At 42.4% G+C, this 12,286-nt stretch overlaps 1 protein-coding gene across 1 annotated transcript in view; it reads left to right on the forward strand.

The window, feature by feature from the left end:
- Positions 1 to 10,805, forward strand: part of BRD7 (bromodomain containing 7) — a 37,253-nt gene extending 26,448 nt beyond the window's left edge. The window contains exons 10-17 of the mRNA XM_006897111.1: positions 3,079 to 3,186; positions 3,553 to 3,688; positions 5,496 to 5,607; positions 7,714 to 7,770; positions 9,431 to 9,545; positions 9,993 to 10,136; positions 10,281 to 10,424; positions 10,750 to 10,805. Of these exons, the coding sequence (XP_006897173.1) occupies positions 3,079 to 3,186; positions 3,553 to 3,688; positions 5,496 to 5,607; positions 7,714 to 7,770; positions 9,431 to 9,545; positions 9,993 to 10,136; positions 10,281 to 10,424; positions 10,750 to 10,805 (872 nt within the window). The remainder of the gene's footprint in view (positions 1 to 3,078; positions 3,187 to 3,552; positions 3,689 to 5,495; positions 5,608 to 7,713; positions 7,771 to 9,430; positions 9,546 to 9,992; positions 10,137 to 10,280; positions 10,425 to 10,749) is intronic.
- The last annotated feature ends 1,481 nt before the right edge of the window (positions 10,806 to 12,286 follow it).

Here is a 12,286-nt window from a genome sequence, read left to right on the forward strand (position 1 = left end):
GTTGGAGTGGTTGCAGTGGGCAAAGCTGCAGTAAGTGTGTGCTTGGCTGGGCTGTGTGGATGTTCTTTCTGTATTTTGCCAGTGAGATCAGGAACAAGAGAAAAGGGAAATAAAAAAGCTGGGTGTTGAGGAAGGAACCAAAGAAACCCAATATCAGAAGCAGAAGTGGCCTTCTCCCTCAGAATTGGACGTGAGGGGAAGGAAGCAAAGCTCACTAGTGCTCTTGAGGCTACTCTGGTGGGCAAGGGCCCAGCATCTACACCGGAGGCCAGGGCAGGGTGAGTTTGCTGAAATTGCAGATAGAAACAGGGCAGAGATTCTCCTTATCAGAAAGGTGCCTTAGGACTGCAGGGAGAGCCCAGGGCGTAGTGTGCCATGCCACAGTATAGCTTCTCTGACTAACGGGGTGCAAAGAGGCAGGGCTCCTGGCCTCAGCTAGAAGCTCTGCCCAAGGTGATCAGTTGCTGTTCAGCTTTGCAAACTTCCCAGGCCAGGGACTGAGTGTAGGCAGGGCCTCTGGGCAGAGCTGGCTCACCACCATCACAAGGAGGTAGAGTGTGTGTGAGCAGGGTAACCTGTGCCTGCTCCACAGAAAGAATGCTGGACAAGGGTGAAGACAGTGGCCAGCCCAGCCAGTGTTTGCAGCCCTCCTCACTAGGGGACATGCTCCTTACACTAAAATGATAGGAGCTTTTTGCTGAAGGTCACTCCACCAAGTTCAAGATGGCCAGTTCCTGTGTTGGAATGAACTCCGAGTGTGGTTGTGGTCCTGTACTAGATAATAGGACCCCAGACCAGACCAGGCTTTCGTCAGATTTGAGGCTGGTGTAGACTCTGACCGTCTCAGGCGGGCCGCAGCCCAGCACACTATCAAAGTGGATCACAGGCTGGAGCTGGTTGGTGCATGAACTCCCATTACCATATTCAAAGTGGCATGAGCCTCTTCTCAGGAAGAGCTGGGGTGGGACAAGGGGAACCCTGCCTGCTGTCATGTGGTCACTCCACTGTTCCTCGGTGGTGAATAGAGGGAGAAGGGATGAGTCAAGCCTTTTTTTAAAAAAAAAACACACATATTACCAAGAAAACCTGCTGGTGATACGTACCACTGTTTCAAAATTCTGGGTCCTCGTAGGAACCCCAAACCCCCCAGATAGAGATCAAGGTGGGTGTGTATTAGCATTGGTTCCGTTCCCTCAGCTCTGCTTCATCTCTTGTGATTTGGCATTTTTCATTTCATTCCTTCCTTTTTTATTTCCTTTGAATTTCAGCCTTTCAGGAGTGTTCTCTGTTATCTACTTAGTATGGGGGTTTGGTGTCTTTGTTGGAGAAGGTCCAGCAGTAACACCATTGTTGGTCTCCTTGTCTGACCAGTCGGCCGGCGTGCCAGAGGTTTTGTAAATCTTAATGGGATGAGAGGGCCGTTTTTCTCCAGCAGAGGAGTTGGTGGATTCACACCACCAGGGAAGTGAGGCCATTTATCTTCATGAGACTCACTACAGGCTCTGCTCCTTAGGCATGCCAGAGCTAGTTGTATTATCTTTGATATATTTGAATTGTTGCTTTTTATTTAGGCTTTTACTAACCCTTTCTACAGATTTATTTCCATCACCCTAACACTAGAAAGTCTAGCTTTTCAGTCTTTTTAATAAAACTTTTTTATTTTATTTTTATTTTGTGTGTCTGTGTACCGTCAAATCAGATCTGACTGGTACAGGAGGAGATTGTCCCTCCTTTCCCGGCAGAGCATCTGGTGGATTTGAACCATGCGCCTCTGGGATTGCAGTGCAGCTTCTTGCCACTAGACCACCAGAGCTCCCCATAAAACTTATTTTTAAATGACGTCTCTGTAACTCGTTGCAGCCAGTTCTTGGTCAACGAAAAGCATCATGAATGTGTATTATATATTAGGAATGTATTAAGAATATTAGGAAATAACCCTCTATTGATTTTAATTTTTTAATCAAGGGGGTTTTTTGAATTTATTTTATTATTTTTTGTGTGTACCATCAAATCTGATCTGACTGGTACAGGAGGAGATTTCCCCTCCTTCTCCAGCAGAGCACCTGGTGGATTTGAACCGCATACCTCTGGGATTGTAGTGCAGTTTTTTGCCACTAGGCCACCAGAGCTCCCTAAATCAAGGTTAATTCTTGTCAAAGGAAAAGAAAATCAGCCTTATTCCACATTTTTTTAAAGAAATCTAGGAACAGATGAAGTATATTTTTGGTTATTACAAAAAGAATGCAGGTGGCATGAAGGGGTGGCCCCGTCTAACTGCACTGATTTCACAAGGAGAGAGAGGAGCCGTGAACAGTATTCACAGCACACGCCGATCCCTGTCAGGCCTCACCTCCACCCCGACTTCTACCACCACCCAGGGTGCTCACGGCTGTACTAGTGAGTCTGTTGCTTCACTGCAGTGGCCACGCGCACCTCATAGAACTGTAGGGTTAGGAGGCTTATGGGGGCCATTAACAGGTTCCAGAGAGGCTTGGCAGCGAGCTGCAGTCCCTTCGAGCATTTAGGTCAGTGTTACAGACCCGCTTAGTCCTGACCCCAGCCTTCCAGTCAGCGTGGGCAAAAGCTGCTGGCTCTGGCTCCGGGGCAGCAGCCACAAGGCAGTTGTGTCTTCTGCTGACTTGTGGTTCTCTGCTCTTGCTCCTCTTCCCTTGAGGTCCCAGTCTGAGGAGCGCAGGATTCTCTAGCCCCGAAGGACATGCTGAGCATGCTTTGCTGCTGGGCGAGTGAGATTCCCATTTGCTGTTGCTCAGTCTGCTCAGTTCAAATCCAGTGGGATGGCAAAACTGACCAGTTCTGTGGGAAGACATTTACTCACACATATTCCCAACCAACCTTGTGGTGGACAGAAGAACCAAGGATCAAGGCTTAGCAACCATGCTGCCTACACCACAGTTACATTCCTACCTTTTCTTATTTTAAAAATTCATTTCCTAATGGCTGCTAGCTGCTTCCCAGGGCCGTATGGATGGCATGAAGTAATGTGCTGGGTCAGATCACTCTACCAGGTTCCTTGTGGTCACACTACTTACGCGTCCTGTACTCGGTTTTATGTTTTAGAACCAGGCTACTGCCCTGTGAGACTGGGAATGACCACTGGAAGACTTCAGTCTGGAGTGAATACTTTGCAGGGCTTCAAAGAAGATAAAAGGAACAAAGTAAATCCAGGTAAAATTTGAGTCCAGTAGTTCATGGGTTTCCCTCTCAGGGAGCTAAGAAAAGGCAACAGAGTTAGCAGTCATGCTGTTCACGACCGCTACTGGTGCTTCACAGCATCAATTAGCTATTTTATGTCATCATTTTTCAAAGAGATGGAAAAATTTGATGTTCAGAATTAGAACATGTTGACCTCTTTTTCTTTCCCTTTTGTGGGGAAAATTTCACTCAATTTAGGACTTTACGAAGACCTAAGGAAATTTCATATGTCAGTTACTATCAGTGTTGTCAAAGTTGGAAAATCATCTTTTCATAAACATGAAAATAGATTTATATGTAAGTTGAAAAATAAGGTAGTATTTATTCTTTTATCAACAGTGTTATACTTGAATTATGGGCCTTACAGTTCTTATGCACCACATTATGACTCCACGTTTGCAAATATCAGCAAGGATGATTCTGATTTAATCTATTCAACCTATGGGGAAGACTATGATCTTCCGAGTGATTTCAGGTGAGTCACCAGCTAATATTCTGAGTACATATTTCTTTAAAAACAATGTACATGTGATTTATTGATGGAATTACAAAGTTATCTAGCTAGTTGAATATGTTAATTTATTTTCCAAAATTGACATAGACATTAGAAACAATATAAAAGAACCTACATGTCCCCAGTATTTTCATATATTAACATCTACACTATTTTCATTCTTTAAAATGTTTTTTTTTTGTTTTGGTTTTTTTGGGGGGGGGTTTCTGAATTAACAAAGTTTATTACGAGTTTGAACCCGGGCTCCCACGTGCTGACACAGCAGCATCCAGCCGAGAGCCTAGAAAGGTATTTTTAAGACACTGCATACTTGAGCTGATGATACCATTCAGGAGCTTATTACAATGGCCTTTTAACTTGTTATCTGACTATAACAACATTTGTCATTGAGGTGTGTTCCCAGACTTCCTCAGTTTTGGAACCCACAGAACTTTGTTTCAAGATAAAAGATAGGGTACAGTGACTCAATTTTTAAGCCCATCCCTGTATGAGTAAGTCATCTAATACATTACATATCTAGATAGAATATTCGAGTTTAGGATGGTGGGCACTAATTTTCTCTGGCTTCTGGGTCAGAGTGGGGACTTTGAGCTTGAATTATTCCATCTTGGTATTACACTGGTTAACTTGTCAGCTTTCATTATGTGCAAGAGAGAACTTAACTTTGTAGATTAGACAAACTCCTGCTGTAAGTGCTTTGGAGAAAAGTAATGCTGCAAGGTAGACCAGGTAGTGCTGTGATTGGGAGATGGGTGCATGTTCAAATCAAATCATTAGGGACAGCTTTGTTTGCTGAGGGGGGAGTTGAGCAAAAACTTGGGTGAGCAGTCACGCCTTTATTCTAAAATGAGACGGGGAAATACTGTTGGGTTTTGAATAGAGTCATGAACCAGTCTTAAAATTTGGAATTAATTCTTTTGACTGCCCTGGAGACAAAACTCTAAGGGGATGAGGTCAGAAACAAGCAGATTTGCCAACACAGTCTAGAAGAGAAATGATAGTTGTTGGATCATTGAAGTGGCACCTTCTGTGTGGAAAAGCCAGTAGAGCCAATAGAATGTCTTCATTGATGAACCCACGGCCAGTGAGTCAATTGTGACTCCTGCCAACCCTGTAGGACAGAGTTACAACTGCCCCACAGGGTTCAAGCCTGTAAAAAGGGTTTCAGAAGCACAAAGCCTCGCTTTTTTACTGTGTCGTGACTGGTGGGTTTGAACTGCTGACATTTTGGTTAGCAGCCGAAAGCGCCCCAGAACCCCTCTTTTTGGATGAAGCAGGATGCAGAAGAAAGAAATCAAGGATTCTAACTCCAGAGGTTTCAGCCTGAGTTTTAAGAACATTAACTGCTTTGAGGATACCACCTTAAAGCTGAATTCTTGACATTTTGAGTTTGTCATGCCTACTAGACTATCCAGTAGAGCTATCCAGGATGTGTGGTCAAAATTAGAGGTGTGACTTACAGAGTTTTCAGTACATACACAGATCCTGAGATGAAGAAATCACCATAGATAGGAAATGAAGGTGAAAAGACCCAGAGACTGAACCCTGCATCCTTCCTTCATCTTTTTTTGAGAACCCCCAGGAACATTTCATTTTTACTGTGTTTTTGTTGTTACTGTTTAATTCTTTGATGATCAGTTTGTCACTGGTAAGTACGTAAAGCATCTTGCGTAGATAGAAAGTTTCGTATTAAGGTATAAAGGAAGTAGCTGGTGATATAGAAAGAGCAAGACAATGAATGTGACTTTGCTATACACTCTCTTTTCAGCCTCCATGAGTTTTTAGCCACATGTCAGGATTATCCATATGTTATGGCAGATAGTTTATTGGATGTTTTAACAAAAGGAGAACATTCTAAGACCCTACAAGAGCTAGAGACGGTAAGAGCCCTGCTAAAGAAATGGGAATTTCCTGTTGGCTTTCAGTCATACATGATATTAACTAGCATGACAGCTGAACTCCATCACCCTGCAAAGGGAGCCATCCTGTGTGAAGGACAGTGACCAGAAAGAGTGTTCTTGACCAGAATCCATGAGGTCCAGAGGATTATCATTATTTCTTCATTTGGGGAATCCAGTAAAATATAAAACTCAGCAAGTGCTGTGTACCATAACAAAAGAGAGGAAGTATTTCCCTCTGGTTTGAAATTAAGTTAGCTGAAACGCTAAGAAGTTGTGTTTTTTTCCCCTCCCTTCTCTTACCATCTGGGAGGAGCTCTGGTGGTAAAGGTCATAGCAGGTCCTGCTGCCAACCCAACGGTTCCCATGTCGGTTCCCGTGTCACTGGTTCAGACCCGCTCGCAGCGCTGCAGGAGAAGGATGGAGTAGTGTTGGCCTGGAAAGGTTTACGACCTCGGACGCTCAATAGAGGATTGGCTTGAGTCAGAATCAACTGGATGGCAGTTAGTCGAGTACTGACGTTTATGAGCTAGCTGTCTCTTACATAGTTTAGTTGAAGATAGTTTATACTCTGGACTAACTCAGTAATGGCTCAAAGAGTAGAGAAAGAAAATGTTCTACGAATGCTGAGCGTGATAACAGAGTGCCTTGTCACTTTAGTTACAGAAACACTGTATCCCTCAGAGGTCCTAACTCTTAATGGTGAAAATAGGGGGGGGGGTCCTCTGCCCACTGCTACACATGTGGATGCTATTCCTTGTGACCTATCAGCAGAGCTGAAGTCAGTTCATTGATAACCACTGTGAAATCTCGGCATGTGTGCTGCTTTTGTCACATGACCTAAGTATGTTATACTATGTATCAGTTCCAAAATACATCCTGCCGGCAGATCTGACTTAGTTGTCTGTAGCCAAACCTGAATATTCCACATTTAGTTAATTTGGCACTCAGCCCCAGACCTTAGGGTTAAAGAGCTGCCTGTGAGTTGCCAAAGGCATGTGGTTCAAATCCAGTCTCTGCTGTGCTGGAGCAGGATGGGCAGTGGCCTGTCGGCACTTTACGGCCTCTGGAAACTTACTGGAAATAGACCTTTGACTCTGTTCCGACTCAGCAGTACCTAAGAGTACTCCAAAATTTGAACTTTCTCCGCCCTTTGATGAAGTTACTCCTTTTTTTGGAATTTACATTAGAATATCAAAGCCCAAAATACTGAATACACTGCCGTCAAGTTAATCCTGACTCATAGAAACCCTCTACCAGGTTTCTAAGGCTGTAAATATTTCCCCACCACCACCAAAAAACAGCACGTGGAGAGCTAACATTTCAGGGTAGAGCCCAGCATGTAGCCTGCTGCACCACAGAGGACAAAATCCTCAGAGGATAAAATCAGTTCTCTATAAGAATATTGTAAAGGGAGCTTTCGTGGCCTAGTGGCATGAAGCTGCACTGCAATCCCAGAGGTAAATGGTTCGAATCCACCAGATGCTCTGCTGGAGAAGGAGGAGCAATCTCCTCCTGTACCAGTCAGATCTGATTTGATGGTACACACAAAAGGTAATAAAATGTTTGTTTTGTGTTTTTTTTAAAAAAAGTCATTGTAACATTGTTTAATTTTTAAAAATTGGGGAACTAGTTAAATAAGTCAGTCACAGTATACTTTCAAAAAAAGGACAGTGGATAGTTGATTAATGCCCATGATACATTTTCCTATTTATTATATAGATTATCTCTGAAGGAACAAGATAATGGGAAACTTTCACATTCTGTTAGTACCCGACTATAATCTTTATCAGAAAGTATTGCTTCTGTTAATGCAGAGGAGTTCCTTCTTAGCAGACCTGTTACTGAAAACAGACTGCATTTATTTAACTGTTTATCAGATATAGTCTTACAGTTTTACATAACTTTTAATCTTGCGTGGAAATACCAGTCTTGAAGATACCAGTAAAATTGTCAGAATGCCATAATGATTTTATTGAACTCATTTTCCAGTGATTTATATTCTTATTCCTTTTCTCTTACCATGGACTTTGCTATTTTTCTATTTTCACATATTTTAATAAAGAATTGTTTTCTTTATCCTTCTAGTCATTACCTGAAGATGAAGACCAGACCAGAACACCTGACACAATAAAAGATACTGAGGTGATTATATTTTATTTTTTTAAAGAAACGTAAATAGAACATAAGCCAAAAGTCTTATGTATTATTAGACCCTTATTTATTTTAAAAGGAAAATATAGAGTATCTTCTGAGATAACAGGGACTAGTTCTTGCTCGTCGGGGGCTCAGCAGCGTGCAAGAGCCAAGCCTGGGAACAGTGGCATCATGTGGTGGAGAGCCCATGCTGGAGAAGCACATAGTGGAGAAACACTTGGGTTTACACACATTCTTCGGAGAGGAAGTGCCCTTGGTCTGAGTCTAAAAAGATAAGTCAGCATTAAACAAGCAGAGATGGCCAGGGGTTTCCAGTGATAGAATGGCCTGTGTTGTGACATAGAACATCAGAGAGCAGGGCTTACCTTGGGGGGAGGAGGGAAAGGTGCTGAGGACCACATGATGCAGAGGCTTGTTTGCAGTGCTAAGAATCTGAGATTTAGTCCTAAAAGATGCTGCTGTTATAAAGTATGTAGGAAGGTGACCTTGTGAAAAGCTGTGAATGTGTTTAAGCAAGAAATGACAAGCATGACGGTGCAAAGAGAATTCTAGTTCCTAACTGGGGCATATTGGGAACTCTAATAGCACTTCAAGTGATAGGACATAGTGCATTGTACAGTCAATAGAATCACTAGCTTATAAAGACAGCACAGGAGAAAGAACACGCCTTGGCTTGGTAAGGGTGTTTGTGAATGTATCTACAAGATCTGTGCTGTGAATGTGGCCCAGGGAGTTAGCGACTTCAGGATGGACATGCTGCAGAAAAGACCAGTGAGTGTCATTTCAGGGAGCTAACAGCGTGGAGGAAAACTGAGTTGAAGACACATTTAAGATTGGAGAAGCTTAAGCACTTTTAATTGCTGAGAGAAAAGATAAATTTGCGAGTGAGATCAAGTAAAGACAGGTACGGATGGTAAAGAAATTTACACAAACATCTTGCTTAGAAGGAGCAAGAGTGAAAGAAATTTGGTGTTTGAAGACCTAGTTTACAAAGCATACTGTTGCCAGGTTGAAAAAGTACACATTTTTTTCCTTACCGTGTTTTTTTTTTAATCCCATATATAGGTAAGAAATCTAGTTTTTACATTAATTCTACTTGAAAAGCTATAACATTGTTGGGCTCATGAGTTATATGGCTTTATCTATTCCTTAAAAAGCAGCACCACAGTTATGGAAACATTGAGTCCTAAACTCTGCCCTTTCTTGGATTTTGTTCCTTACTTGTAACAGAGACTACCTACCTTTGGGGCTTGGGAGCCATCCAGGAAGCATTTTATGGAAAAGAGTATTGCAGATGTGTGGGCTCCAACATTTACTTTGGTGGTGTGAGAGCTGTCTGTCCTGGTGCTGACCACCAGAATCTCATGGCAGGATTTTGTCAAGGCAGCACTAAGGCCCACTGATTTCCCCCCCCCCCTTAGAATGGCTACCATGCAAATGAAGTATAATAACCAGAAGTACGGATTTATACTACTTTTTTTTTTTTTTTTTAAGTAATCTGGGTAGACAGTCATCTCGTAGGTGTTAAAATTACCACTCTCGTGAATAGTTGGAAGAGCTTTGCTTAGAAACAAGCTATCTTACTGATTTTCTAATTAAAAGAGTCATGGCTTTACAAGTTCACATCCCTCGTTTCTGTTTCTAAAAGGCGGTTATGGAAATAGAGGCCACAGAGCATTTGGACAGCAGTAACCAGGACAGGCTCACAGCGCTGAAAGTGGTCACAAACTTTAGCTGGCCAGTTGAAGTCTTTAGCTCCAGAGGTAAGACTGTTTGGGAAAACAGTTGAGGGTTTATTAGAAATACTGCCCAGCACAGGCAGTCAAGAGTTAGAGATCAGTGTGGCCAAACCTTGGTTAACGTTTAAATGAGTGGTAACACGTGGAACTTTTGTTTTGTTTTTCATTTGAAGGGAACCATCCCTTTGAGGCAGTCCTGGTGATGCAGTATTAAATACTCAGCTGCTAGTGGAGTAGTTGGGGGTTCAGGCCACACCAGTTACTCAAGAGAGAGCCCTGGCACGCTTGCCTTTAAAGATTACAGCCTAGAAAAGTATAGAGGAGGTTCATGTCTGTGGGGTCATTGTGAGTCATAACCCGTTCAAAAACACCTTTGAGAACAGACCTGTTACTGAGAATAGAACTCTGTGTGCTGCATAGGCCCAAAATGAGTGCTGTGTTTTATTAGTTGGGTTTTTTACCATCACACAGAAGCTGAAGTGTTCCAGAGGAAACTTGATGAGACCACCAAATTGCTTCGGGAACTCCAGGAAGCCCAAAACGAACGTCTGAGCACCAGACCCCCACCCAACATGATCTGTCTTTTGGGTCCTTCATACAAAGAAATGCACCTTGGTATGTGACACTGCGGGGGTGGGTGAAGAGAGCCGGGTGCTGAAAGGAAAACTTATACAGTGATGACTTACATAATATTCAGTGAAATGTGAAGTGGAATTGTGTGCTTTATCCATTTACCATTCTTCGGATTTTTCTTTGTAGCTGAACAAGTGACTAATAATCTTAAAGAGCTTGCACAGCAAGTTACCCCCGGTGACATTGTCAGCATGTACGGAGTTCGGAAAGCAATGGGGATTTCCATCCCTTCTCCAGTCAGAGAAGACAGCTTTGTCGATTTAAGAGAAGGTATGTGCCGCATTTCTCTGGAAGTAGAACACTGTTGTTGAGTAGAATGAAGGAACATCAGTCCTCTGCTTTAGATAACAGTGGGGAGATTATGTCTTTGGGGCCTTTAATGTATAAACTACATTTCATTCTCCTCCCATCTTGTCTTAAGAATGAATAGATTTACCACTTTTGCATTAATAGCTGTCAGGACCACCACACTCATTGCTCACAGCTTGGTTAACACCTTTCTAGAGGCTAGTTTATCTTTACTTCTCTTTTTTTTAATTAAAAGGAAGAAAATTGTGACTAAGTTGGAAATCAGTGCTATGTCTCTCTCTTTCAGATTTTGAAGATCCTAACAGGAGTAATGTTGCTGAATGTGTACCTGATGGAAATTAAAACTAAATGGTATTTGATTATATATAATGTACTTTCCCCCCTCATTATTATCTTAGAAGTGTTTTTCTAAGGGTTTTAAATATTTGTAAATTGTGTCTTTAATTAAACTTTGGAACAGTTTTAATGTTCCAGAGATTGGGCTTCTATTAAGCAATAACATTGAACCTGGGATTCTTCAGTTCTATCATGCATGTCAGCTGACCCCTGACCTTTACTGATAGATACTAAATGGAGAAGCTTAAGAAATAAAATTGCCATTTTCATAACAATTATAAGAAATGAGTCCCCCAAATGATTGGAAATCCCACATTTACTACATTTAAAGAATAACAACCTGTCAGATCTCATCTTAGGATGGCCCCCTCAGGAATGCCTGCTTACCTCCACCTTGCAAGCCTGACGTTATTGTTATATGCCAACTCCTAGCTGACCCGCCAGTGGGTTTTCAGGCAGTGAATTGCACAGGAGGACGACTGTCCGTCGTGGAACAGCTGGTAAATTGAACCACGTGCCTTTGGGATTGTAGTGCAGCTTCTTACCTCTAGGCCGCCAGACCTCCAAATTAATTTAGCAATAACTCCTATGTTTGGGTTTTTTCTTCATTGAGACAGTTGTTTAGTGGTATAGTAAAAAAATAAACAAAAACATCTATGAATAGAATAATTACTGAGCTTTAAGGCACACTCCTCACATTTCAGATACCATTTCACAAAGATCACCTATCTACACTATAAGAATCTTGATACAGTTTTATCTGAAATGCAAAGGGTCAGATGCTCAAGCAGTTTACTTATTTAAGTAGGAAACATGTTCTTTCCCACCTTATATAACCATAGTTTATGTGACTGAGATGTCGAGTGTTTTTTCTGAGACTGGTTCAGTAAAGTAACTTTTTTTAATTTTTTTTTTTTAAAAAGCAAGTATAAAAATGTAAAGTGTATGCCATCTAGATGAGTAAGTAAATACAGTAGCAGACCCTGCTGGGATTATGTAGATCCTTCTTGTGCATATAAAACACCCCTCCAGAAACCTCTAATGGAACTGGAATTTGAAAAGAACATTGAGCAAGTACAAATATGGTGAAGGAAAACTGTTTCTCCGAAGAGGGTTAAAGATGACCTAATAATGTTTCTAAAAAGCTAGGCCTCAGTTTGTGACAGTGCCAGCACTCGGGCCCAAATCAGTGTCAGTACCTCCTCCTCCGAGGACCTTTCCCTCTTCATGAGCTCACTCAGCACACCCCATGACCACGTTTGGTCACCCACTAGAGACAAGTCAGCTCGCCGGCTCTGACTGGGTATCCTGCCTGCATCCAGCCCCTAGACGGGCGAACACACCATCTCCAGCCACGTAGACTGGCCTGGGCTCCTGAGGCCAGCAGAAACACTTCCCTAGGCTGGATGCCCCTCCCCACACGCTTAGCCTGAAGAGAGGCTCACATCTTGGGGACTCTCACTGCTCAGATGAACAGAAGCTGACCG

The sequence above is a fragment of the Elephantulus edwardii genome, unplaced genomic scaffold, assembly GCF_000299155.1.
Source record: "Elephantulus edwardii isolate Elephantulus edwardi_28Jun2011 unplaced genomic scaffold, EleEdw1.0 scaffold00201, whole genome shotgun sequence".
In the NCBI taxonomy this organism is placed as follows: Eukaryota; Metazoa; Chordata; class Mammalia; order Macroscelidea; family Macroscelididae; genus Elephantulus; species Elephantulus edwardii.